General features: G+C 54.5%; 2 protein-coding genes across 3 annotated transcripts in view; both read left to right on the forward strand.

Moving 5' to 3' along the window:
- CLCN7 (chloride voltage-gated channel 7) overlaps positions 1 to 10,196 on the forward strand; it is an 11,817-nt gene extending 1,621 nt beyond the window's left edge. The window contains exons 2-25 of one of the 2 annotated variants that reach the window (XM_075564515.1): positions 1,337 to 1,408; positions 2,143 to 2,214; positions 2,296 to 2,361; positions 2,508 to 2,640; positions 2,751 to 2,860; positions 3,333 to 3,413; positions 3,542 to 3,604; positions 3,680 to 3,763; positions 3,923 to 4,016; positions 4,241 to 4,305; positions 4,560 to 4,676; positions 5,033 to 5,087; positions 5,179 to 5,239; positions 5,888 to 6,026; positions 6,480 to 6,573; positions 6,708 to 6,877; positions 7,280 to 7,331; positions 7,531 to 7,658; positions 7,749 to 7,834; positions 7,981 to 8,110; positions 8,313 to 8,372; positions 8,476 to 8,646; positions 8,728 to 8,808; positions 8,932 to 10,196. In XM_075564515.1, the coding sequence (XP_075420630.1) occupies positions 1,337 to 1,408; positions 2,143 to 2,214; positions 2,296 to 2,361; positions 2,508 to 2,640; positions 2,751 to 2,860; positions 3,333 to 3,413; positions 3,542 to 3,604; positions 3,680 to 3,763; positions 3,923 to 4,016; positions 4,241 to 4,305; positions 4,560 to 4,676; positions 5,033 to 5,087; positions 5,179 to 5,239; positions 5,888 to 6,026; positions 6,480 to 6,573; positions 6,708 to 6,877; positions 7,280 to 7,331; positions 7,531 to 7,658; positions 7,749 to 7,834; positions 7,981 to 8,110; positions 8,313 to 8,372; positions 8,476 to 8,646; positions 8,728 to 8,808; positions 8,932 to 9,018 (2,271 nt within the window). In that variant the 3' untranslated portion in view covers positions 9,019 to 10,196. The remainder of the gene's footprint in view (positions 1 to 1,336; positions 1,409 to 2,142; positions 2,215 to 2,295; positions 2,362 to 2,507; positions 2,641 to 2,750; positions 2,861 to 3,332; positions 3,414 to 3,541; positions 3,605 to 3,679; positions 3,764 to 3,922; positions 4,017 to 4,240; positions 4,306 to 4,559; positions 4,677 to 5,032; positions 5,088 to 5,178; positions 5,240 to 5,887; positions 6,027 to 6,479; positions 6,574 to 6,707; positions 6,878 to 7,279; positions 7,332 to 7,530; positions 7,659 to 7,748; positions 7,835 to 7,980; positions 8,111 to 8,312; positions 8,373 to 8,475; positions 8,647 to 8,727; positions 8,809 to 8,931) is intronic. The other variant, XM_075564516.1, reaches the window with a different exon arrangement.
- CCDC154 (coiled-coil domain containing 154) overlaps positions 9,951 to 26,054 on the forward strand; it is a 21,027-nt gene continuing 4,923 nt past the window's right edge. The window contains exons 1-6 of the mRNA XM_075528088.1: positions 9,951 to 9,989; positions 10,754 to 10,905; positions 10,981 to 11,170; positions 11,268 to 11,314; positions 11,976 to 12,071; positions 12,717 to 12,840. Of these exons, the coding sequence (XP_075384203.1) occupies positions 9,951 to 9,989; positions 10,754 to 10,905; positions 10,981 to 11,170; positions 11,268 to 11,314; positions 11,976 to 12,071; positions 12,717 to 12,840 (648 nt within the window). The remainder of the gene's footprint in view (positions 9,990 to 10,753; positions 10,906 to 10,980; positions 11,171 to 11,267; positions 11,315 to 11,975; positions 12,072 to 12,716; positions 12,841 to 26,054) is intronic.

Below are 26,054 nucleotides of genomic sequence, written 5' to 3' on the forward strand. Positions count from 1 at the left end.
CCACCCCCCATAAGATAAAAGGTGGTAGAGACCAAACCACACCCCCCACCCAGGAATGTGCCTGCACAGGGGATGGAGGCCAGGCTGGAATTAAGAGCATAAGCGTGGTGGATCCCCCTCTTCACCCCTTTCAGCCGTTTGGCTGATGGTACCAGGGGTCGATTACATCCTTACTGAACTGTTACATTACATCATTACGTAACCGATAAGCCACTGAGCTTTATGGCCCAACCTAATGGGTGTATTTGGGGATGGGGTGGGCATTGCCCTCAATTTAACAGATGACATACTTGAAATGTACAGCCAAACACAGGACGCACCAGTGAGAATGGCTGGGATGTGGGGCTGTAAATTGGCTCCCAAGGTTTGAAGAAGGATTTCACGACCCTCTGTGTGTGTGTGTTTGTGTGGTGTGAGCGTAAGTGACATCCTGGCACATAAATAATGCTGACCTGCAGACTGTTTGGTGACTTGGGCTTACTCTGCTTTGCAGGGATGTTTTTTTTGCTTTCTCTTTCCTCCTTCGTTCTGGACTTGTCCTTCAGCCACTTGCACGCTGTTTTAAAGACCAGCAAGTTCGGTGTCTAGAGAGCTTCTTGTATTTCCCAGGTCCCTGGGAGATGTCAGCACAGGAGGCTGAAAGCAGGCTCTGTGCAGGTAGCAGGCAGCTCAGCCCCTTCCAGTGGCATCCGCAGGCTGGGGTGGTGGCAGGTCTCCTAGAACCTCATGCAGCCCTGGGGTGGGGGTAGGGCATGTGGCAGGATTCTAGAGCTGGGCATCAGGCAGGTTTCTCCTCCTCCCAGGACATCCCGGCCCCAGGCAGTGTGGCTGCTCATGTGCTGGATATGAGGGTGGGCATGGCTAGGTGGGGACAGGCGAGGGACGTCCCTGAGTCCCAGCTCCAGCTCAGCCCAGGTGGGCTGCTCCCTGTGCCCCTGCTCAGCTGGGACCAGAGGGTGAGGTCAGCCAGCGAGTCACGGTCATGTGCGAGGGCAGCAGAGGGCTTATAAAGGGAAGCCTGTGGGGGCTGGGAGTGCAGGGGGCCGCCTGTCAGAGCTGTGCCCAGACCCAGTCGAGCAGGGAGCCCAGGTCAGTGCTGGGACCGGGAGCCCAGGTCAGTGCTGGGACTGGGAGTGGGGTCGTGCTTGTCTGGGACGGGGAGAAGCTTCATATCCTGAGGGTTTATCGTCGGGCTGGTGTGTGTGACTGCAGTATGCAGACCGGGTACACCCAGCTCAGAGCCTGCTGCACCCCACCAGGCCTCATGCTCACCTCTGCACTCTTCCAGGGGACCTGTGCCACTGTGTCCCTTCCCTCACTGCCCCTCTGCTTCTAGCCGGCCCGCTTGGCGAGTTTCCGGACGGGACCGATGAGCAGCACGGAGCCGGATGATGAGCTCCTGGACCCAGTGAGTGGAGGAGGCGGGTACAGGGTTGGGGTCTGACTCCCAGGACCACCCCTGGCTCGGGCCCCTGGCTGTTGGTCCCCTCCCCTCCTGGGTGCTGTGGCCCTGCCTCAGAGCCATTTCCCTGTGGGGAGATGAGGCGGGGGTCTGGTCTCTAACTGCAGAGACCCCCTCAGAGGTGCAGTGGGTGAAGTCAGCAGTCTTAATCCAACCAGTGCTCAGAGCAAGGACGATGAAGCCCTCTGCTCCCTCAGCATGCCAGCCTTGGCGCTCCTGTGGGCAGCTCAGCGCTGCCCTGAGGGCCCAGCGAGGCGGGGAAGGCCCGGCAGTGGCTGTAGGTTGGCTATGGTGCAGTGTTCATCCTGGTGTCGGGTGAGGGCAGTCTCCACACCTCGCACCATCTGACGTCAACACACCTAGGAGCCCAACTCGGGGCCCTAGGAAGGTCGGACATTGCCACGTGCCCACCTCCACCCCAGCACTGAAGGTTGTCTGTCTCTGACACCAGCCCTCCTGGTAATGTGTCTCCTGAGGGGCCCACGTGGGGTTTGCCCTCTGACCCTGGGCTGCGTGTGGCACACCAGTGGGTGCAGCTGCGCACCTGGACAAGCCCTGCCTGCTCAGAGATCCATGGCCAGCTCATGCCGGTCTTGCCCTGTGCATGGGCTGCACTGCCCACCCCGTCCCCATTGTCCCAGGACTCAGGGACACAGTGACACCACCCCAACCCCCCACAGGACAGGGAGCCCCTGCTGCCCGTCCCCAAGGAGATCCCGCACAATGAGAAGCTGCTGTCCCTGAAATATGAGGTGAGCCCCTCCCTTGCCAGCCCCCCCGGCCACTGCCCACCCTGCCCCTGGTGACCTGCTCTCTCCCCACTTTGCCTCTAGAGCCTGGACTATGACAACAGCGAGAACCAGCTCTTCCTGGAGGAGGAGAGACGCATCAACCACACAGTGAGGACCCACTGTGGGCAGAGCCAGGCGCCAGACTGCCCTGCTGTGCTTGGCTGGGCCATAGGGGGCAGGGGGCAGTCCTGGCCACAGGAGCCAAGAGGCCGAGCCCACCCCGCAGCCCCTCACTGAAGCCACCCCACCCGCAGGCCTTCCGCACAGTGGAGATCAAGCGCTGGGTCATCTGTGCGCTCATCGGCATCCTCACGGGCCTGGTGGCCTGCTTCATTGACATCGTGGTGGAGAACCTGGCCGGCCTCAAGTACAGGGTCGTCAAGGACAGTATCCGCCACCCCCCGGCACGCGCCAGGCTGGCCCGAGTGGGTGGGAGCTGGGGGTCCGTGGGTGGGACACTGGGGTCCAGAACCCATTGCCCTCCTTGACTAGCGAAGACATCGACAAGTTTACGGAGAAAGGCGGCTTGTCCTTCTCCCTCCTGCTGTGGGCGGTGCTCAACTCGGCCTTCGTGCTGCTGGGCTCGCTGATCGTCGCCTTCGTGGAGGTGGGCCGGCTGGGGTGCGAGTGGGGCCCAGCCTCAGTGCCTACACACCCCCTTCAGACAAGGCCCTCCCCATCACCTGTGGCAGAACCACACAGTGGGGTGTTGAGTTTTCAGTGAACTCGGTGCCGGGACCCTGAGGTGCTGCCACCTACACCCCCAGCGAGGCCACCCGTCCCCCCACCAGGACCCCGAGTGGCGGTCAGCAGGGCCAGGCTGGGGGTGGGGTCTTGGGGTGCTCTGGGAAGGGTCTCAGCAAGGGGGCAGGCCCACTCCAGGTGCAGGTGGAAGAAGGTGCCAGGTGGGTCCCTTCATGTGGGACAGTGGCCCAAGGCCAGGCCTGCCTCGCTCCACTCTCACAAGCTCCTCTGGTCACAGCCCCGCCAGTGCCCTGCCTCCTTTGTCCCCTCTCCCTTCATCCAAGGTGTGGGGCCCTTTGCCTGGGTACCCCATCAGTGGTAATCCCTCATTTCAGCCAGTAGCAGCGGGCAGCGGAATACCCCAAATCAAGTGCTTTCTCAATGGGGTGAAGATCCCCCACGTGGTGCGGCTCAAGGTGAGCAAAGGCCCACGACTGCTCCCAGGTCCAGGGGCTGAGGGGCCTCTCTGCTCTGGTGAGCGGGGCAGGGCCCCACCTCGGCCTCTGTTTGCACTTTGGTCACAAACTGTCTCCTTGTGTCCCAGACCTTGGTGATCAAAGTGTCGGGAGTGATCCTATCTGTGGTGGGCGGCCTGGCCGTGGGGAAGGTAAGGCTCCGCCCTACTCCGCCCTGCCCCCACTCTGCCCCAGCTACCACCCCTTCTGAGCACGCTGCCCTTCAGGAAGGACCTATGATCCACTCGGGCGCCGTCATCGCTGCAGGCATCTCCCAGGGCAGGTCCACCTCCCTCAAGCGCGACTTCAAGGTGGGTCCCACGTGGGGAGCCCCTGAGAGCGCCTGTGATTCCCAAACAGCCTCCTCCCGCCTCTGCCTCCGCCTCCCCACCTCCCCCAGCAGTCCCTGTGACCTCCTTCCTTCTGAGGGAGAGTGGGGTTGACCTGCCTGAACTGTACCTCCCCCCTAGATCTTTGAGTACTTCCGGAGAGACACGGAGAAGCGGGACTTTGTGTCTGCCGGAGCTGCAGCTGGCGTCTCAGCTGCATTCGGGGCCCCTGTGGGTAAGAGGGCCGGGCTCAGGGCAGGTCACTAGATGGTCAGCACCTCTGCTGAACTTGGGGCCCCCATGGGTAAGAGGGCTGCCTGCATGCTGGGCTCAGGGCCATGGCTGGGTAGTGGACCGATGCGGCCCCTGCCCGCACAGGCCTGGGCTAGCATAGGCGCAGTCAGGCCTGGCCCTGGGCAGCTTTCCAGGCAGGCACATCGGGGGGCCCTTGCCTTACAGGCGGTGTCCTCTTCAGTCTGGAGGAAGGCGCCTCCTTCTGGAACCAGTTCCTGACCTGGAGGATTGTGAGTGCTGGATGTGACCCCTGCTCCCCCCAGGCTCTCTGACCCAGGGGCCGGCAGACCACCTCCTGCCGAGCTCCCCGGCAGTCCTGGAAGTTGCCTTTCTGTCCCCACTGCCCTTCAGCTTCCCAGGGGAGAACAGATCTGTGCACCCTAGTGCCTCACTGGTAGTGCTCATTCAGCACACCCCACAGGGTCTCCCTGGGGCCCCTGCCTACCTGCCCCTGCTCCCTGACAGCCACCTCTCCCCCACTCAGTTCTTCGCCTCCATGATTTCCACCTTCACCCTTAACTTCGTGCTCAGCATCTACCACGGCAACGCCTGGGACCTCTCCAACCCGGGCCTCATCAACTTCGGCAGGTTTGACACTGAGGTCAGTGCCCGGCTCTATCTGTGAGCTCAGGGTGGCGTGTGGCAGCCCACGTGTCCGCAGGGAGCCTATGCTTTGCTCACACACACGCACACGCACAGTCACATTAGAAACACAGGCTCCAGGTTGTGCGAAGGGATAGGCTGGAGTCCCTGCAAGGGTGTCCTGGGGCCATCTCCCACCCTGCACCCCGACTGACCCAGGCCCCTGCGAGACTGTTAACTTGTGGGCTCAGAGTGGCCAGCACTTCAGAAAGTCCAGTGCTGGCCAGTGCTGGCCCCTGCCTGCTCCCGAGACAGCGGAGCTGGGGTGTCCCTGTGTGGGGGCATCCTGACACCCGACCCCTCCCTTACACCCAGAAGATGGTCTACACCATCCACGAGATCCCCATCTTCATCGCCATGGGAGTCGTCGGTGAGCTGGTCCCCTCCCCCACCCCGCCCTGTGATTGCAGCTGCTCCATCCCTAACGGGGTGGGGGTGGGTTGGGGTGCTTGTGTGTGCAGGGGGTGTCCTGGGAGCTGTGTTCAACGCCCTCAACTACTGGCTGACCATGTTCCGCATCAGGTAAGGCTGAGGCTGGGCTGAGGGGGAGCCGAGTCCCCGTGATGTGCAGGGGCCTGAGGGTCTGCTGGGAGCTGTCAACACAGGGAAGGAGCTGGGCTGGGGACACCCCGGGTGGAGTGGGGTGAGGGGTAAACCTGGGCCGGGGTCTGATGGACCGGGAGTGGGACTGCAGGGCCTGCACCTGGGTGAACATGTGTGTGGTGTGTCTGAACATGCAAGGTGTCACGTGGCTGCGTGTTCTCCTCTTGGACTGCCGCTAGGGGGCGACTCTGACAGACAGGCAGGCTGGGGTGGACACTCCACTTGAGGTCACGTTGCCTCATGAGCGGAGTCAGCCTGTTGGGGCCCTGACGGGGGAGTGGGGTGACGGGCTGGGGGCATGAACAGAAACCCCAAACCAAGCTGCTGCCCTTGAGTCCACGCCTGAGAGCACTGGACTAACTCCATCTCCAGGGGAGCAGGAGGGCTGCGCCCCCACAGAGCACTGGTGGGCCTCAGCCTCTGAGCCAGCGCATGGTGTCGACAGCCCTGTGCCGCGGAGGCTCAGTTGGGCTTGTAACGTTCTGAGGCGTGTGTGCGTGTGAGTGGCTCGTGTGTGTGTCCGAGTGGTTGCCCGCCATGCCATAGGCCCCTCACTCCCCACTGTAGGTACATCCACCGGCCCTGCCTGCAGGTCATTGAGGCCGTACTGGTGGCCGCCGTCACGGCCACTGTGGCCTTTGTGATGATCTACTCCTCGCGGGACTGCCAGCCCTTGCAGGGGAATGCCATGTCCTACCCGCTCCAGGTGCAGGCCCAGCCCTTGGGAGCCTGCCCTCCCCTTAGCTCCCCTTAGAAGCCCCTGCCCTGCAGGGGGAGGGCAGGGGTGAGTCCTAGCTCCCAGGTGTCCAGGGAAGGACACACCTCCCTTCCCCAGGATGCCCTGGAGGGCGGGGCCTCCTCCTCTGCTCTCCTCGGGGAGCCTGGCCACATCCTGGTGGCAAGGACAAACCTGGAGCCCGTGCTGGGCAGTGGCCCTGCAGGATAGAGTAGGACTGCCCCCAGGGATGGGGGTGGCCCGTCTCCCCTCACACGAGATGCCTCTAAGTAAGCAGCTGAGCCCCGGGGACCCTGCAGCCTGGGGACCCATGAGAACTTGAATGCAACCCCGGAGGTGCCCGCAGTACTAGAGCCACCCTATGGTAGAGCCCTCGTTCTGGTGCCGCCCCACCCAGCCCCGCTCCTTGACCCCGCCCCCCAGCTCTTCTGTGCAGACGGCGAGTACAACTCCATGGCGGCCGCCTTCTTCAACACCCCAGAGAAGAGTGTGGTCAGCCTTTTCCACGACCCGCCAGGTGTGCCCACCCCTCCTTCCCCCCGGTGCTGAGGGAGATCTGCTCCTCCCCCACGACTGTGCTGAGGAGCCCATGGGACAGGAGGGGTGGGGTGTGGATGGAGCCTGGGCCCTGGGTAACTTCCCACCCCGCAGGCTCCTACAATCCCCTGACGCTTGGCCTCTTCACGCTGGCCTACTTCTTCCTGGCCTGCTGGACCTATGGGCTGACCGTGTCCGCTGGCGTCTTCATCCCCTCGCTGCTCATCGGCGCTGCCTGGGGCCGGCTCTTCGGCATCTCCCTGTCCTATCTCACTGAGTCGGCGGTGAGTGTGCGGGGCGAGAAAAGGGAGGTGGCAATCCAGGGGCTGCCCTGCTGAGGGGGACCTTGGGGGAGCAGGACAGGGGTGTCTGCCACAGGGAGTGGGGAGGGGCTGGCACAACATGGGAGGTGGGGGGAAGAGGCATTGTCAGCCGGGGAGCAGGGTGGGGTGCTAATTGGCAGCTGTGGTGAGTGAGGGGAGCATGGGTGGTGGGTAGTGCCATTGGGGGGGGGGGCGCCACCATGAGCAAGGGGCCTGCCCTGCAGAATGGGACCTCACAGTACAGGTGGGCATGCCAGGGGAGCGGGCTGGGGTGCTAGGAGGTCACCTGGCTGCGCGGTGGTCACCCTCTGGTAGGATAGCTCCCACCACCCCAGTATCTCCCTGCTCCCCTCCTTCCTCCAGGTCTGGGCGGATCCTGGCAAGTATGCCCTGATGGGAGCTGCTGCCCAGCTCGGTGAGTGAGGTCTGGCGCAGGTTGCACTGGGGGCGGGGGTAGGGAGCGGGCATCGCTTGTGCATGGAGAGGAGGTGCATCCCCGCTGCCTCGAGCCCCTGGCTGGCCTGAGATGGGGCCCCAATCAGAGGCCTCTCATCTCTCTGGGCCTCTAGTGGTCCCCTGACTGCTGGTCCCCCCCCGCCCACCCCTCCCCACAGGTGGAATCGTGCGGATGACCCTGAGCCTGACGGTCATCATGATGGAGGCCACCAGCAACGTCACCTACGGCTTCCCCATCATGCTGGTCCTCATGACCGCCAAGATCGTGGGCGATGTCTTCATCGAGGTGCGGGCTCACCCTGCATCCATCCCTGGGGCTGCGATCTCCTGGGATCCAGGCCCCTGGTGTGACATGCTGCGTGTCCCCAACCCCCAGGGCTTGTACGACATGCACATCCAGCTGCAGAGTGTGCCCTTCCTGCACTGGGAGGCCCCAGTCACCTCTCACTCGCTCACCGCCAGGTACTCCCTGCCCCTCCAGGGGCGCGTATCTGTCCCCCAGTGAAGGGGTCTGCTGTGTGGCATGGGTCATGGCATCGTGTTGGTTCAGGTGGGAGGATGGGCTGGGGTGCTGCCGCCCCACAGCCAACAGGGCTTCTCCATCCCAGAGAGGTGATGAGCACGCCTGTGACCTGCCTGCGGAGGACGGAGAAGGTGGGCATCATCGTGGATGTCCTCAAGGACCCCACGTCCAACCACAATGGCTTCCCCGTGGTGGACGACGCTGACGACACCCAGGTACTAGGGCCTGCAGGTGGGCAGACCCCACACTGGGCGCACTGGGCCCTGATCCTCTTGAGGGTGCTGCATTAGCCAGCACCTGAAAGGAGTGGGGACTCAGGTGCAGAGGCCCCTGGCTGGGATCAGCGTTAGACCTGTGTGCCAACAGGGCCTCCCCGGCCCTCTCCCCAGTGGTGACTGCCTGCCTCTGTCTTCACAGCCTGCCCGACTGCAGGGCCTGATCCTGCGCTCCCAGCTCATCGTGCTCCTGAAGCACAAGGTGCGCTGGCCGCCATGCGGGGCCACTCCACAGTGCGCGGGAAGGTGGGGGCCCTCGCTGCCACATACTCTACCCTACCACCCTGCTGTCTGCTGCCCGACAGGTGTTTGTGGAGCGCTCCCACCTGGGCCAGCGGCGGCTGAGGCTGAAGGATTTCCGGGACGCCTACCCCCGCTTCCCCCCCATCCAGTCCATCCATGTGTCCCAGGATGAGCGAGAGTGCAGTGTGGACTTGTCTGAGTTCATGAACCCCTCACCCTACACCGTGCCGCAGGTGCGGGGCCGCGGCACAGCACGCCGAGTGGGGCGGGAGGGCTCCTGGTCGCAGGTCGGGGCTGAGCCGCTGTCCCTGCAGGAAGCGTCCCTGCCCAGAGTGTTCAAGTTGTTCCGGGCTCTGGGCCTGAGGCACCTGGTCGTGGTCGACAACCGCAACCAGGTGAGTGGGGCCAGGGTGGCTGAGGGCTGAACCAGCCAAGGGCCTGGGGCCTGGGGCCACCCCATGCATGGGTCCCTGAGCTGTCAGGGATCTCAGATGGGCCATGGCCTGGCTGTCCTGCAGGTGGTGGGGCTGGTGACCAGGAAGGACCTCGCCAGGTACCGGCTAGGCCGAGGTGGCCTGGAGGAGCTCTCGCTGGCCCAGACATGAGTCCCCTGCCGTCCAGGCCTGGCGTCCCTGTGCAGTACGGAGATCACCATGCCCCAGCTTCTGCGTGCCCCTGGTCTCCTTGTTGCCCATTCTGGGGGGAGCAGGGGTGGTGGGCGAGGGGCTCTCCCAGACACCTCCCCTACCCTGCCCATCCACCTGGCTGTCCTTGTTGGGTACCGCTGGGAGCTGGGGACAGACCTGTAAGGAGAAAGTGTGGGAGTGGGTGGGTCGTGTGCATGTGGGTCTATGTTGGGTGGGTCGTATGTACGTGGGTGTATATGGGGTGGGTTGTATGTACGTGGGTGTATGTGGAGTGGGGTGTATGTATGTGGGTCTATGTTGGATGGGTCATGTGCATGTGTCTGTGAGAGACTGACCTGGGGACCCGCTGCTGCTTCTGCCCCTTCTGACCTCAGGGCCCAAAGTTCTGTGTGACCTCTAAGACTCGCCTCTGTGACCCCAGGGCCTCCCTTGTGTGACCCTATCAGCACCCGAGATGGCTGCGTGCTGGCTTCCCTGAGGCCACCACTGCGCAGCCCCACCACAGACCCCCTCTCTGGGCCGTGGGGTCGGCTGGGGCCAGCATGGAAAGCCCTGGCTCAGACTGAGGTGACACCTGGGGGAACACATGGCCCAGGAGGCCCTGATGACTGCAGATAGGCAGGACCCCAGCCCTGGGGCACCCCCAGCTTGGGCCTGTTAACTGACTCCCATCCTCCGAGGCTGAGCCAGGCGTGGTGTCCGTGTCCCCTCCCAAGCCAAGGTGGGCGGGGCTGGACATCGGGATCATGGGACTCACGAGACCACGGAGTGGTGGTGAGAATATAGCCCCACTGGAGGGCAGCAGCGCTGGCCCAAGCTGTCCAGGGACACGAGCCTGCCATCAGGCAGTGCTGAGAAGAGGGCTCTGGCCTGTCCTACAGGGGTGGACAATGGGCCCGCTCAGTGCAGGACAGGCACCTGGATGCCAGGTAGGCCTCTACTCCCTACAAGCTCCCACCCTTCCCACCGGTGGGAGCCTGGGTGAGGGCAGGCCAGAGCCCATGGTCAGTGTGGTCTCAAGGCCACAGCCTGTGAACCTCGTTGATCTACGCCCCCAGCAACTTTTGTACGAACAATGTGTTAGAACAATATTTTGGATATGTCGCATTAAACACAAGAAACAAGCTTTGTCTCAACCTCCTCCTCTTTGTCTTAACTGGGGCACCCTCACGTGGGAGGGGGCTGTGTTGAGGTCTGTGTGACCTTGGTACAAGGATGCAAATCAGTCTGTCCAGCATGAACACACTCTCCCACTCCTACCCCAGCTCCCAATGGTGCCCCGAGCCCTTACCAATCAGGCAGTTGAAGGCCCCGCAGTAGCAGGAGTTGGGCAGTTGGGTGGATAGAGGGAAGGTTCCAGAACAACCTGCCCCTCAGGATTCTCAGGAAGGGGTGGGATGAGGCAGGGCCTTACCTGGCACACTCTGCCACCACCCCCTACCTGTTCCTATAGCCTCTCCCACCCACCCTGGCTGCAGCCTCTTCAGGTGGCTGCGGGTGTTGGATGACAAGGGACGCACGCGGCAGCCAAGGGCTCTGCTTCTGACCCAGGTGGCCAAGGACTCTGCCAGCCAGCAGTGACGGGCAACCCCTGCCTGCCCCACTGACATCAGAAGCCCTGTCCACGGGCCTTCCCAGTACAGAGCTGGCAGACATCAGTAGCCCGCCCTGGGGGGCTTCCCCCACCTCCCAGCCTGACCTCCCCACCCTGGAGGAGCTACAGCCCCTCTTTGAGGATGACCTGGACGAGGTCCTGCAGAGGCGTGGGTCTAGCTGCTGCCTGATGCCGGCCACTCCGGTCTCCGAGCAGGACCCCCTTGAGCGCTGGAGGCAGCTGGAGCAGTGGTGAGTGGGGCTTCAGGAGCAGGGACAGTTCCCATACAGCCAGGAACCCGGTCCCACATGCCCCTGCCACCATAGGTTGGCAGACCTGCAGACCGAGGTGGCCCGTCTCCGGGGCCACAGGGACCGGTGCTCTCGAGCGACGCTGGGTCTACTGCAGGAGCTGTACCAGGTGCGGGCCCAAGTCCAGGTGCAGGAGGACGAGCTGAAACAGCTGCGGCAGGAGCTGCGCCTGGTGACTCGGGTGGCTGAACATGAGGCCTTCGAGGTGGGCACCAGCCGGGCTACCTGACCCCCAACCCCAAGCTCCCTTCAGCTCCCAAGTCCATGCTGGCTAGCGCCAAAACCCCACTTCCTCCTTGCAGCTCACCAGCACTCCAAGTCAGATGCAGATGCAGGCCCTGGACAACAGGTAGCCCCCATGGGCACAGGCGGGAGGTGATGGCACCTACTTCAGGGGAACTTGGAGCCCAGACGGGAGAGATGTACAGGCCCCAGAAGGGGCAGGGGCAGGGTGGGTGGGCTGAGGCGGGGAGCTCACTGTGGAGGTGAGCTGTCTGCTTCGGCAGGACAGGCTCCTGAGGTGCTCGCTGTGGGGGAGGCTCACTCGGCAGGGGTGTGCTGGGGCTGGGGGTTCACTGGAAGAGGTGGGTGTGCCTAGCTGAGGGGCGCTGTTTGCTGCTGGGGCTCACTGTGGGAAGCTTGCTGGGGGCAGGGGTTTCCCTGTGGGGACTGGCTGGGTGCGGGGCTCTTCATGTTGAGGGCTCTGGGAAGAAGAACTCCAAGCTTGGGTGTGTACATGGGGGTCTCCCTGTGATGAGCTCTCAGGGGCGGGGCTCCAGGGCTCCCTGGGCCTAGGGGCTTGCTGGTGGAGAGCAGGTGCATTGCCTCCCCGGGCCCGGGGTTCTGGCGAAGTAGGGATTCTTATGGAAGGGGGAGTGGGGCCTCGCTCTGAGCACCCCTTGCTTGGCCTGGGGTTGAGGGGGCAGCAGCTCCTTGCAGATGGCAACTCTAGGAGGGGGCTCTGGGGGTGGAGGGTGGGGCTGGCTTCAGGAGGACTCCTTGCGCCCCAGGTTGGTGGAGGTCCGGGAGGCCCTGGGTCAGATCCGGAGGAAGCAGGCGCTGCAGGACTCAGAACGCAAGAGCTTGGACCAGGAGCTGACCCTCCGGTGGGCCCCACTGCTCGCTCTGCCTCACCGGCTGGCTGCCTGTGTTCCCTGAATCCTACCCCTCCCACAACCCTCAATGCCCCCCCGCCCCCCCATTTCTCAGTAGAACTCCTGGATGAGCTGCTTTGCTGGAAGTGCTCACTGATGATGTGGGGGGAGAAGGGAGCCTAGCCCAGGTCCTGCCCAGCTCCTCGCCCCCTATTCCTCCTCCCTGTTAGCCTCCCTCCACCTCTGTTCTTCCCCCTTCACTCCCTCTCCCCTCCCTCCTCTTCTCCATCTCTCTCCCTCCCCATCCATTCCCATCCACTTTCATTCCCCTTCTGCCCCCTGCCTCATTCAGTCCCTGCTCCCCTGTCTTTTCTTTCTCCATCCTTTTTTCTCCCCCCTCTGCCTCCCTCCCCCATCCAGCTTCTCCCCCTTCATCCTCCTACCCCTCCCTGACCAGTCACATCCCCAGCCAGGGCCTGTCTGTGTGTCCCTGTTCGCCTAGGAAGTTATGCATCCTTTCAGGGGCCTGGAGGTCAGCCCCGGGGCAGGCCTGACCCAAGAATATGTCCATAGACCCCCCAGTCCCTTGCAGCCTCCCACCTAGGCCCGCCCCCTGCCCCCATGGTTGGCCTGTGTAACCCACAAATGCCACCCCAGGTTGAGCAAGCTGTTGGGGAAGCTGAGACAAGAAAGCCAGGACCGGAAAGAGGCCTGCAGTGCCCTGCAGAAGGGCCAGGAGGAGGCTGGCCACCAGATGGAACACGAAATGGCCAAGATGCAGGTATGGGGCGGCCACCTGTACCCTGACCTTAACCACCAAGAGGCTTGTCCTGGAGAGGGGCCAGAATCCCCATCAGCTTCCCCACCACAAGCTTCTCCGTTGTTCTCACCTCCGCTTAGCACTCCACTGACCTCCATCCATGGTGCCCAAGATCAATGAATCAATGAATTAATAAATAAAGCAATTGAGATCATGCGCTCTCAATCACAAATAAAACAATAAGTAAATGAGTTAAACACAATAAACCAACCAAGTGAATAAAGTAACCAGCTAGTCAAACCATCAATAAACAGTTCAATCACGACTCAACAGGGAACTAATCAATAGAACAATCCATGAACCACTGGAAGTTATCAAAAGTTAAATGGAATCCATAAAGATCGATGTCCTAGGCATAAGTGAGCCGAAATGGGCTGGTGTGGACCACTCTGAATCCATGCCAGGCATGGCGGGTTAAAGAAGAATGACATTGAATTCATCCTTAAAAATGACATTTCAAGGTCAATGTTGAAGTACCATGCTGTCTGTGATAGGATCCTAGCTTTGAACATACAGGGAAGTCCAGTTAATGCGACTTGTACCCAGATCTAAGCACCAACCACTAAAGCAAGTGATGCAGGAATTGAGGGATTTTAGCAACAGCTGTAGTAGGAAACTGATTAAACATACAATCAAGATTCCTTGAAGGAAAACGAGCTGATTCCAGGAACCCAAGTGGAAGGCAAATTTTGAGAATGACGAGGGCAACGAATGTATAAGGGTGCTTTACTCAATTGATGGATGTATGGATTGTGATAAGAGTTGTATGAGCCCCAATAAAAAGATTTATTAAATTTAAAAAATCCTTGATATTACTGGCTCCTGGAATGCAAACTTTGAAACAAAAAGGAAGACCATACAAGTGGACTTCTCCAGATGAGAAATCCAATGGACGACATCTGTGGGACGAGATGATGGAGAAGCTCCCTCCCTAAAGGCAGTCCCGGGTTGACTGTGGAACAAGCCACCGTTTAAGCTGAAGGAAATTGAAACAAGTGCACGAGAGCCAAACTGTGAGCTGAGCCTCCCACGTGAATGCTCAGAGCATCTGAAGAAGAGATTGGCTGCATGAACACAAGGGACAGAAGCCCTGCCGAGCGGCGGTGACATCAAGAACGCCTGTCATGAAGAAAGTAAAAGGTCCTGAGAAAGAGAAGATCAAATGATGGAGTCACAGAGCTGAAAAGAAAATTTCAAAGGGCAGCTCGAGAAGGCGGAGTAAAAGATTACAAATGAAATGTGCGAAGACCTACAGGTAGAAAACCAGACAAGAGGTACATACTCAGCATATCTCAAACGGAAAGAACTGGGGAGGGAATTCAAGCCTCGATTTGCAATGATAAAAGATTCTACGGACAGAATATTGAATGATGCAGGAAGTGCCAAACAAAGATGGGAAAATACACAGTCATGGTGCCAAAGGGAACGGGCATTTCAAGAGGCAGCACATGACCGAGGATCAATGGTGCTGAAGGAAGACATTCAAGCTGCACTGAAAACACTAGCCAAAAACAAACCTCCAGAAATGGAAACTGAAATGCTTCAACAAGCTGAAAAAGAAGCATTGGAAGCACTCACTCGTCTATGCCAGGGAATTTGGGAAACAGCTCCCTGGCCAACTGACTGGAAGAAACCCATGTTTGAACCCATTCCAAAGAAACGTGACCCAACAGAATGTGCAAATTGTAGAGCAATATCATTGATATCACATGCAAGTGAACTTCTGCTGAAGATCATCCAATACAGGTTAGCAGTACATCGAAGGCAGATGCCAGAAATTCAGGTCAGATTCCAAAGGGGACGTGGAATAAAGGACATCATAGCTGATGTCACATGGAAAGAATGCCAGAAGGATGTTCCTGAAAAACCCAAAACCTCACTGTGTGGAGCTGATACCATACAGAACCGTGTCCACCAAGACCAACACTCTTCGCCTAGTAGAAAACCTCTCTCCCAAGAAAGATGTTTGTTTGTGTTTTCTTGACTAGGATGAGGCACTCAGGTGTATGAATCGTAGTAAACTATGGATCGCCCTGAGAAGAATGGGGATTCCACAACACCTAATTGTGCTGCTGTGAAACCTGCACATGGGTCAAGAGGCAGTCGTGCAAACAGAACCAGGGAATACTGCATGGCTTAAGATCAGGGAAGGCGTGCGTCAGAGTGGTATCCTCTCACCGTATGTTCAATCTGTGTGCTGAGCAAATGGAGGAGCTCTCCGCTTATATGAAGAAGAATGTGACGGCAGGATTGGGGGAAGGCTTATAAAGAACCCATGAATGCACACGACACAACCTTGCATGCTGATCGTGAGGAGGACATGAGCATGATGGAGATCAAGGACTGCACCCTTCACTGAGGATGACAACTCAATGTCAAGAAGACCACAATCCTCACAACGGGCCACTGGGTAACATCATGATAACTGGAGAAAAGAACATTGTAATAAATGGGGAAAATATTGCAGTAGTCAAGGATTTTGTCTTGTTTGGGTCCATAATCAATGCTCATGGAAGCAAAAGGCAAGAGATCGAAAAATGCATTGTAAAACCTCTTTATAGTATTGAGAAGCACGGAGCTTGATTTGAGGTTCAGCTGACCCGAGACATGGCATTTTCATGGTTGTATACGCATGTGAAAGTTGAACATTGAATTGGTTTGTCTGAATGACGGTGCTGAAGAAGACTATTGAAAGCCCCATGGAAACAAACAAATCTGTCTGAAAAGAAGGGGAGCCAGCATGCTCTTTAGAGGCAAGGACGGTGAGACTGTCTCACATACTTCGGACATGTGGTCAGGAGAGACCCGGCCCTGGGAAAGGGCATCATGGTTGGTAAAGTGGAGGGACAGCGATAAAGAGGAAGGTCCTCCACAAGCTGGACTGACACAGTGGCTGCAACACTCGGGTCAAACATAGCCGCAAGGCGGAGGGCGGAGCAGGACGTGGTGGCGTCTCCTGTTGTCCAGTCACTCTGCATCACTAGCTCCGAACATAACACAGCTGCCAAACCACTGAGAATTGACACACATTTGGAGGGTGGGAGGGACCCACCTTGATTCGTGACAATTTGTCTATTTGGATTGCAATGGGTTCTGTTGATAAGACCCACCGCACATCAGCCGAATGGTGGTCCGTCATGCTTCAGGAATTCATGAGAGGAGGTCAGAGCGAAGGAGTTTAAAGGGTGCTCAGTTGTCTTTTTGCTTCATTAGTGCTCACGAACAGCAAGCAGCTCATTACTTTTGAACTAATTCTGATGGAAAGTCCTCCCCTCTCTGTCCATTGTAAATAGCGGTTTCATTTGGTTAACATCTCAGCCTGTCCAATTCCATTGGATAAACACTTGCGCTTACGTAACAAATTCATGGAAGTATCAGGACTTAGTAAGAAGTGGCTTAAGTCTTCAGCGGGGCTAAAAGGCGTTGGAACAGGCTGTGGATGAGTCAAGACTTACTTTTCTTTGCCTCCCACGGTCTTAGAAGTTTCTCTGCTCTGGGCCAGATGCTATCATAGGAGAGTGGAGTTTATAGCAGACGACATAACTCCAATAGTGACTAGAAATTTGCAAATCCCTCCATTGACATTAAGAATTGTTCTTCACCCGATGTAGGAACCCCACTAAGCGACTGGGTTTTACCTCGAGCTCACCAGTAGTCATTGAACATGAGGCTGAAACTCCCCAGTGTGAGAAGCAAATGAAAACTGGCCCAAGGGCATAGAACTGGCAGACATTGAACTCTGGTTCCAGTCTCTTGCCTTAGGTGCCCAGTGAACGGAGGCCCAGAACTACCATATGCCTATGAACTTAATGCCCTCCTTGCTTCATTATGACATTTATGAATCTGGTAGGCTGTGAATGACTATTATTGGAAGATTTTCCATATCACTAACCCCTATGGTATGTTTAGATAGTGTTCAGTCACTCACGAGTCAACTGTACAAGTCAGCAATTCATGTGTTCCAATTCACGGCTGGCGTATAGGTGCGTGATTTCCTTCCCTTCGCAGTGTTTGAAATTCTATACCATTGGCTAAACTAACGAAACTACCAATGCACAGTGGTTTTGAATTGGGCTGCTAATCACAAGGTGAGCAGTTCAAAACCACCATCCAGCACCACAGGGGAAGATGAGGCTCCCTACTCCTGTGAAGATGTGCAGACCCGGAGACTCAGGGGCAGTTCTACCCTGCCCTGTAGGGTCGCTGCAAGTCAGCATTGACTTGATGGCAGTGGACGTGACTCCCCGGGGGGGATAATTGATAATGTTCTCTACCTAATAGAATAACAGTGACATCTCTAAGTGAACCAGAGACATATATAAACATACATGCCTAAATGGATTTGGGGCTTGCGCTTAATCCTAGGTCCAATAGAAGAACAATTAGTTTTTTTTTATGTGATTTTTTTAATTAATTAATTAACATTTTATTAGGGGCTCATACAACTCTTATCACAATCCATAATTAGTTTTTATGATATAACCCTGCTTGACGACACCCTTGTAAAGGGATCACTGAAGATATTTATGCTCTAGCAATGTGTGGTGAAGAAACTAGGTGGTGCCTGGCTATCAGAAAGAATAGTGTCTGGGTTTGTTTGTTTTTTTTAAATCATTTTATTGGGAGCTCGTACAATTCTTATCACAATCCATACATCCATTGTGTCAAGCACATTTATACATTTGTTATCATCATCATTCTCAAAACATTTGCTTTCTACTTGAGCCCTTGTTATCAGCTTTTCATTTTTCCCCTCCCTCCCCGCTCCCCCTCTCTCATGAACCCTTGATAATTTATAAATTATTATTTTGTCATATCTTTTTGTTTTACTGTCCAACGTCTCCTTTTGCCCACTTTTCTGTTGTCCGTCCCCCAGGGAGGAGGTTATATGTAGATCCTTGTAATTGGTTCCCCCTTTCTCCCCCACCTTCCCTTTACCCTCCAGGTATCACCACTCTCACCACTGGTCTTAAGGGGATCATCTGTCTTGGATTCCCTGTGTTTCCAGTTCCTATCTGTACCAATGCACATCCTCCGGTCTAGCCGGATTTGTAAGGCAGAAGTGGAATCATGATAGTCGGACAAGGAAACATTTAAGAACTAGAGGAAAATTGTATGTTTCATTGTTGCTACCCTGCACCCTGCCTGGGGCCTCTGTTTCCTCCCCTAATCTCTTCTGTGAGGGGGTGTCCAGTTACCTACAGCTGGGCTTTGGGTCTCCACTCTACACTCCCCCTCATTTACAATGATATGGTTTTTTGTTCTTTGATCTCTGATACCTGATCCGTTTGGCACCTTGTGATCACACAGGCTCGTGTGCTTCTTCCATGTGGGCTTTGTTGCTTCCAAGCTAGATGGTCACTTGTTTATCTCAAGCCTTTAAGACCCCAAATGCTTTATCTTTTGATAGCTGGGCTCCATCAGCTTTCTTCACCACATTTGCTTAAGGACGCATTTGTCTTTAGTGATCATATCTGGAAGGTGGGCACCCACTGATATGACTTTTGTTCTTTGATACATGGAAGAAACACACCAGCCTGTGTGATCCAAGGATTCTAATTAATGTAATCCAAACAGAAAGAAGGAAATGGCATTAGAGCTTAAATTGTGAACACCAGATTTGCAAAAGGCCATGGATGACAGTGGACCCTAATCCCTTTGCTGCAGCCACACGTGGATTTGGTGGATCCCCTCCAGTCACAGTTGATGATGCGAATCTCCCTGGGAACAGACAGAGAACGTTTGTGAAGCCGATTCTGCCACACAGAGTTAGGTCAAGATGGAGTATATTTTCCTTTAATTTCCCTTTGGACTCATTTAAAGCTGTTTCAGTATTTTAGGAAGTGAAGGTGAAATACATGTGGATTGGGCCCCTGTGAATACCCTCTGACCGTGGAACCAGGGATGTGGCTGGCATGCAGGATCATTGCAGATGTAGTTAGGCGAAAAGTTAACACCCTCATACTGGACCTTCCATGACTCGTTTAAAGTTGCTCTAGTTTAATTCTTTCCTGCTTTCTTTTTATTTGTGTTTTTTAATCTATTTGACTTTGTTTTTCTTGTTAGGGTTTTTGTTTGTTTGTTAATGTTTTCTGTGTGTGAAATCCAGGAGCGGTAAATCTCTAGAGACAGTGGCTGGAGTAATGGCTCCTTGAGGGTGTAGCAGGAGAGGCTGCAGGGAAATGGGGAGCTAAGCATGATGAGCACAAGAGTCAAGAAAATATTCTAAAACTGATGGTGATGGTGGTACATTTCTTGATGTGACTGAACTATTGAATTGAATGATGTGTAAATTTTGTCAACACTTAAAAAGAATCACTTTATTGGGGCTCATGCAGCTCTTATCACAGTACAAACATCCATGGTGTCAAGCACATGTGTCGCCATCATCATTTCCAAAACAATTTCTTTCTACTTGAGCCCTTGGTATCAGCTCCTCAATTTTTCTCCTCTCTCCCTCCTTCCCTCCCTCTACCCATTCATCCCTCAGGAACACTTGATAATACATGTCTTTTTTTTCATGTCTTAAACACTGACCAAAGTCTCCCTTCACCACCTTTCTGTTGTCCGTCCCTCTGGGAGGGGGTTATAGGTAGATCATTGTGATCGGTTCCCCCTTTCTCCCCCACCTTCCCTTTCCCCTCCTGGTATCGCTACTCTCATTATTGGTCCTGAGGGGTTTATCTCTCCTGGATTACCTGTGTTTCCAGCTCTTATCTGTAACCATGTACATGCTCTGGTCTAGCCAGATTTGAAAGGTAGAATTGGGATCATGATGGAGGGGGAGGAAGCATTAAAGAGCTAGAGGAGAGTTGTATGTTTCAACAATGCTATACTGCACCCTGACTGACTTGTCTCTTCCTTGTGACCCATCTGTAAGGGGATGTCCAGTTGTCTAAAGATGGGCTTTGGGTCTCCATTTCACACTTCCCCACCTTCACATTGATATGATTTTTTTGTTCTGGGTCTTTGCTGCCCGATACCTGATTCCATCGACACCTCATGATCACACAGGCTGGTGTGCTTCTTCCATGTGGACTTTGTTGCTTCTCAGCTAAATGCCCACTTGTTTGTCTTTAAGCCTTTAAGACCCCGGACACTATATCTTTTGATAGCCGGGCACCATCCGCTTTCTTCACCACATTTACTTAGGCACCCATTGTATCCTCAGCAATTGTGTTGGGAAGGTGAGCATCACGGAATGCCAGGTTATTAGCACAAAGTGTTTTTGCATTGAGGGAGGACTTGAGTAGAGGCCCAATGTCCATCTGCTACCTTGATAGTTCACATATAAATACATGTATACAGATGACATGTGAATTAGATGCCAGTAAAACTATTGGGGGGGGGGGATAAAGAATTGTTTCTGCCTGGGATGTAGTCCCACCCTAGGAAGAGCCCTTTCATTCTGAATCAGGTTGAAGGACTCCTCCTTTAGATGCTTCATTCAGCTCTTTGGAGTCTGTAGTTTGTTTATAGCAGTCGCTTTCCAGTGGCCAGACTTCTTGCAAATACCCAGTGTAGCTGACTTCAGTTGGGAGAGAGGTTTCTATGGGCCTTGCAGTTTCTGCAGTGGCCATGCTATTCATTACTTCTGTTTTTTGTGCAATTTTTTCTTGTCTTAAGGTCTGAACACATTTTTTTCTTTTATTGTTGTCTTTTTTTTTAAATCGAAGATTCCTCGTTGGCCCAAACAAGTGGCTGTCTGTGGCCAAAGGGGTTAGGAGGGAGGTAGGGAGCAGCCGGCGCGGGGAGGGCCATCTTCATTTTCCGCTTACACACGGGACTAAAGGACCAAGCGCAGACACACGATTGCAGTTAGAAGCTGGCAGCCTGGCTGAACACGTGTCAAAGGCAGAGGAATCGATTCATAAATGGGAATGGTTTCCCACTGTACCCTGTTGTGTTTAGCCAAATCGATAGTCCAGGCTATAATCCATTTATAACATAGAATTGGATGCAAGTTTCACTGCGGTCCCCTGGTCTGCAACATGGTAGACGTTTTCACCTTTTTCTTGTTGATAGATTTAGATTTTTATCCAATGGATCTTTGGGGGCGGCTCTGGGGATCGTGTGTATGAGCAGTTTAGCTGTATTCTTTCCGTCATGCAATGGATCTTTGGGGGCGGCTCTGGGGATCGTGTGTATGAGCAGTTTAGCTGTATTCTTTCCGTCATGCAATGGATCTTTGGGGGCGGCTCTGGGGATCGTGTGTATGAGCAGTTTAGCTGTATTCTTTCCGTCATGCAATGGATCTTTGGGGGCGGCTCTGGGGATCGTGTGTATGAGCAGTTTAGCTGTATTCTTTCCGTCATGCAATGGATCTTTGGGGGCGGCTCTGGGGATCGTGTGTATGAGCAGTTTAGCTGTATTCTTTCCGTCATGCAATGGATCTTTGGGGGCGGCTCTGGGGATCGTGTGTATGAGCAGTTTAGCTGTATTCTTTCCGTCATGCAATGGATCTTTGGGGGCGGCTCTGGGGATCGTGTGTATGAGCAGTTTAGCTGTATTCTTTCCGTCATGCAATGGATCTTTGGGGGCGGCTCTGGGGATCGTGTGTATGAGCAGTTTAGCTGTATTCTTTCCGTCATGCAATGGATCTTTGGGGGCGGCTCTGGGGATCGTGTGTATGAGCAGTTTAGCTGTATTCTTTCCGTCATGCAATGGATCTTTGGGGGCGGCTCTGGGGATCGTGTGTATGAGCAGTTTAGCTGTATTCTTTCCGTCATGCAATGGATCTTTGGGGGCGGCTCTGGGGATCGTGTGTATGAGCAGTTTAGCTGTATTCTTTCCGTCATGCAATGGATCTTTGGGGGCGGCTCTGGGGATCGTGTGTATGAGCAGTTTAGCTGTATTCTTTCCGTCATGCAATGGATCTTTGGGGGCGGCTCTGGGGATCGTGTGTATGAGCAGTTTAGCTGTATTCTTTCCGTCATGCAATGGATCTTTGGGGGCGGCTCTGGGGATCGTGTGTATGAGCAGTTTAGCTGTATTCTTTCCGTCACGCAATGGATCTTTGGGGGCGGCTCTGGGGATCGTGTGTATGAGCAGTTTAGCTGTATTCTTTCCGTCATGCAATGGATCTTTGGGGGCGGCTCTGGGGATCGTGTGTATGAGCAGTTTAGCTGTATTCTTTCCGTCATGCAATGGATCTTTGGGGGCGGCTCTGGGGATCGTGTGTATGAGCAGTTTAGCTGTATTCTTTCCGTCACGCAGGGCCAGAGCCCAAGACTGTGATCCTTAGATCTTCATGGTTGTCTCCGGTTGGCATCTTTCATCCAGAACTGAACCTCCACCAGTGCCACGGATATAGTCCCTGGTAGAGCTGGTTTATTAACTGGCATGCCTTCAGCATTTACTAACTCATATAACTTTTTACTAGGGTGAGGCGGGATCGAGTCGATGGCAGTGAGGTGGTTGCTGTTTTGGTGGGGTGGGGAGGGTGGTATAGAAATCTGATAGTCCAGCGTCATAAGATTGTTAATGCTCTCAATTTCTCCCTAGACTTACAAAGCAGTTTCACAGTTTTACGGACATACCTTCACCCGTCACACTGTCAACAGTTTCAGCCATCCCTGCAGAGTCCACCGCAGCCTCCTTAAGGCTTTAAGGGCTGGGGACTCTAAGCTTTTAATAAACTTGGGAAACTTCTTTCCTCTAGAGCAGCGGTTCTCAATCTGTGAGTTTCGACCCCTTTGGGGGTCGAATGACCCTTTCTTCACAGGGGTCGCCCGATTCATAACAGTAGCAAAATGACAGTGAAGAAGTAGCAACGAAAATGATTTTGTGGTTGGGGGGTCACCACACATGAGGAACTGTATGAAAGGGTCGCGGCATGAGGAAGGCTGAGGAGCACTGCTCTAGTGGGATGATCCACTTTAGACCAAGTAGAAAATGTGATGTGACCTTCCTCGTAGGGCCTGTTAGGTATTAAGTGCCTTTTGAGGCACGGCCGGAGAAGGTTTTTTTGTTGTTGTTGTTTGTTTTTTAATTACGGAATCATTTGATTGGAGCAGGAGATTCGGAGGGGAAGGGAGTGCGGCCGAGTGTGTCACTGGAGTCTGAGCTGGTAATGAGGAGCTGGCCCACAGGGGCGCGGGGCGCAGAGAGCACTGGGGAGGTGGGAACAGCTGGAGCACACTTCTGACCTGTGCTTGCCAGTCTATAAACAGTATCCCACAGGAAAGCAAATTGGCCACCTTGATGTCTTTTAGAAGCTTCTAGATACTGATCATTCTAGGCATCCCTTTCCATCTGTTTCATCTTAGAGTCTTACCCCCCCCCACACACACACACCAAGTTTACGCAGCAGAAAAGCAAATTTAAATCATCTGCAGGCATCGCTACACTGGCCCAGAAACAAACATGTGCAAACACCAGGCTAGAATTCCAGGAGATACGTAAAGCCACTTCTGGATGCGACATGAAAGTCAAATGGAAAACATTTGATAGGTTCTCCTGTGGGGTTTGGGCAGTGTTCTGTTCTAATCCATGTGTGCATGGGCCACTGGGGTTTGTCAGTGACCAGCAGGCAGCCTGGCGCTTTGACCTGCCCCCTGTTCTTGCATATCCTGTCCTGAGAGCCTTTGGGATGTTGTCCTCGGACACCTCTCAACTGCCAGCAGGTGGATTCCAACTCAGAGGGACCCTAGAGGACAGAGTGGAACTGTCCCTGTGGGTGTCCTGGACTGAAAATCTTCACGGGAACAGAAAGCCTCACGTTTTCTCTTTGGAGTGGCTGGTGGTTTTGAACTGCTGACCTTTACACCACCAGGACTCCTGACAAGTGCCCATAGGCTTTTAATTCTTTGCTGTGTGCCCACGGAAATGATAGGTGATAGACTCAGGTTTTTCAGGAATGAACTGGGGTTCAAAGGAATCTTGCACGGACAAGACAAGACCTCAACAAAACTCAAAGAGCTGCCGGGCAAACGGGGCACAGCTGTGAGAAGTCGCAGGCCTCACAGCTGCTCCCAGGAGGTGCAGGCAGCTGGATCTTGGATTCCCCGGGCCACAGCAAGCCCCTCACCTTCGACAACCCAAATGCAGTATGCTCTGCTAAGTCAAAAGCAAAGAGTCTGAATGGGAATGGAAGCAGTCGGAAATGGGAAGCTAAGTGTTGGGACAAGCAGAAGGGTGAGCAGGGGTGTGGCTCACAGAATTCAGTAGCTAACAAGCAGAGTTCTCAGTGACTGACATTTACAAAGTCCTGAGTGCATTTGTGGAGAAATTTCACAAATATTTAAAAATAAGATTCCCCCCCTCTTTTGTGTGTTCTGTCTTTGGTCTTTTTTTAAAACAGTTTTACTGGCATATAGTTTACAATTCATATCGTACAATTCGATAGCTCAGTTGCTCAATCATAGCAAGGAGAATTGTACAATCATTGCCACATCAATTTTTACAATATCCTCCCCGCATCCCGTGGTTAAATTGCCTTTAAAATGAGTTGTCCAATCACAATCAGTTCTAATGCTCCTCCTCCCACCCCACCCCCTTTTTATTTTTATGCCTGGAGCCTGGGTGGAGTAGTTGTTAATGTGTTGGGCTGCGATCTGCATGGTCAGCAGTTCAAAACCAGCAACTCCACGAGAGAAAGACTGGGCTTCCTACTCCTGTAAACAGTTACAGTCTCGGACACCCACAGGAGTTGAGTCAGCACTGACACGATGGCAGGGAATTTGCTTTTTGGTTTGGGGGTTTGGCGAGACTGATGTATACTGAGACAAGCCTTGGCGTCCTGGAATGCCTAGGTTACATGAACATCCTTGACTGCATGTTCTGGGAAGTGCAAATGTCCTGTCTGTCTTCATCTACCCAAGGTCACGATCTGGCCAGCCTCATACAGTCAAGTTAGCTCAAAGGTCTCCAATCTAGGAGCTACTAACAGCAGCAGTGATCACAAGCCTGAGGCCAATGCACTGCCACTGAGTGGATTCCTTGTTGTCGCGTCAGGTTCTGAGATAGTGACCCTGTGTACAACAAAACGAAGCACTGGTCTCCTGCTCCATCCTCACCGTTGGCCCTCTGCTTGAGCCCCTTGTTGCAGCCGCAGTGTCCATCCATCTTGTTGAGGGCCTTCCTTTTTCTCACTGACCCTTCCACCCAGCCTGATGTCCTTCTTCAAGAGTGATCTCTCCTAATAACATGTCTGTCAGGGGAAGCCAGCCTCTAACAACTGAGGGTCCGTGGGTGCAACTGTACGGTGATAATATATAAAGGTTATGGTAAAGTCACAGAAGATAGGAGCGAGAATTAAATAAAGGAGTCAGACATTTCATGGTGGCATGTTCACCCTGTTGGTGGCCCACGTGGAGGTGGGAGAAGAGAGTGGGAAAGCGTCTTCACTATCTTGGGATATTTATAGGTAGCCATAGAACATGCATATTCAGCAGTTACATAGGTCACAAGGTGGGTGGTAACTACAGTAAGGTCCCTGAGCTCGCAGGTGAGGAAACCTAATACCTGCATTGGGGGAAGGTATGAGGGGTGCTGGGAACCCACGGGTGGGAGGAGCTAACCGAAGAATGTCTGCTTCTATAGGGAGATAGGATCAACCATGTGCTCACTTTAAGGCAGCATAGCTGTTAGGGGAAAATCTGTGGGAATGATATTTTTTTTTAATTTTTGGGGGGAATGATATTTAAAGCAGGATCATGTACTTGGACTTTATCTCTAACTTACTAAAGTGGAGGCTTTCCCACCATGGAACACGAGCTTCCCAGATCCCCTCTGCTATAAGTTAGGGAATAGAGTCCTACTCATATTTCCCTCAGTGTCAGTTGCCCGCAGATGTCTGAGTTCTGGCTGTACTTCTTCCAAGGCAGATTTGTTTGTGCTTTTAGCAGTCCACAGTACTTCGAATATTCTTCTCCAGCACAGTTCAAACACCTTTTTGTCTTCCTCATTCAACGTCCTACTTGCATAGGAGGTGATTGAAAAGCCCATGACTGGGGTCAGGTGCACCTCAGCCCTCCAAGTCACATCTTGCATTTCAACACCTTGAAGAGGTTCTGTGCAGCAGATTGGCTCAACACAAGGCATCGCTTGATCTCTTGACTCCTGCTTCCAGGAACATAGATGGTGGATCCAACCAATCTACACGCACATCAATCAGTGTTGGAAGTACAGTTTAAAGAACATACAGCCACATACTGTCAATACTCTTCCATGTT

This window comes from Tenrec ecaudatus, chromosome 12 (genome assembly GCF_050624435.1).
Source record: "Tenrec ecaudatus isolate mTenEca1 chromosome 12, mTenEca1.hap1, whole genome shotgun sequence".
Taxonomy (NCBI): Eukaryota; Metazoa; Chordata; class Mammalia; order Afrosoricida; family Tenrecidae; genus Tenrec; species Tenrec ecaudatus.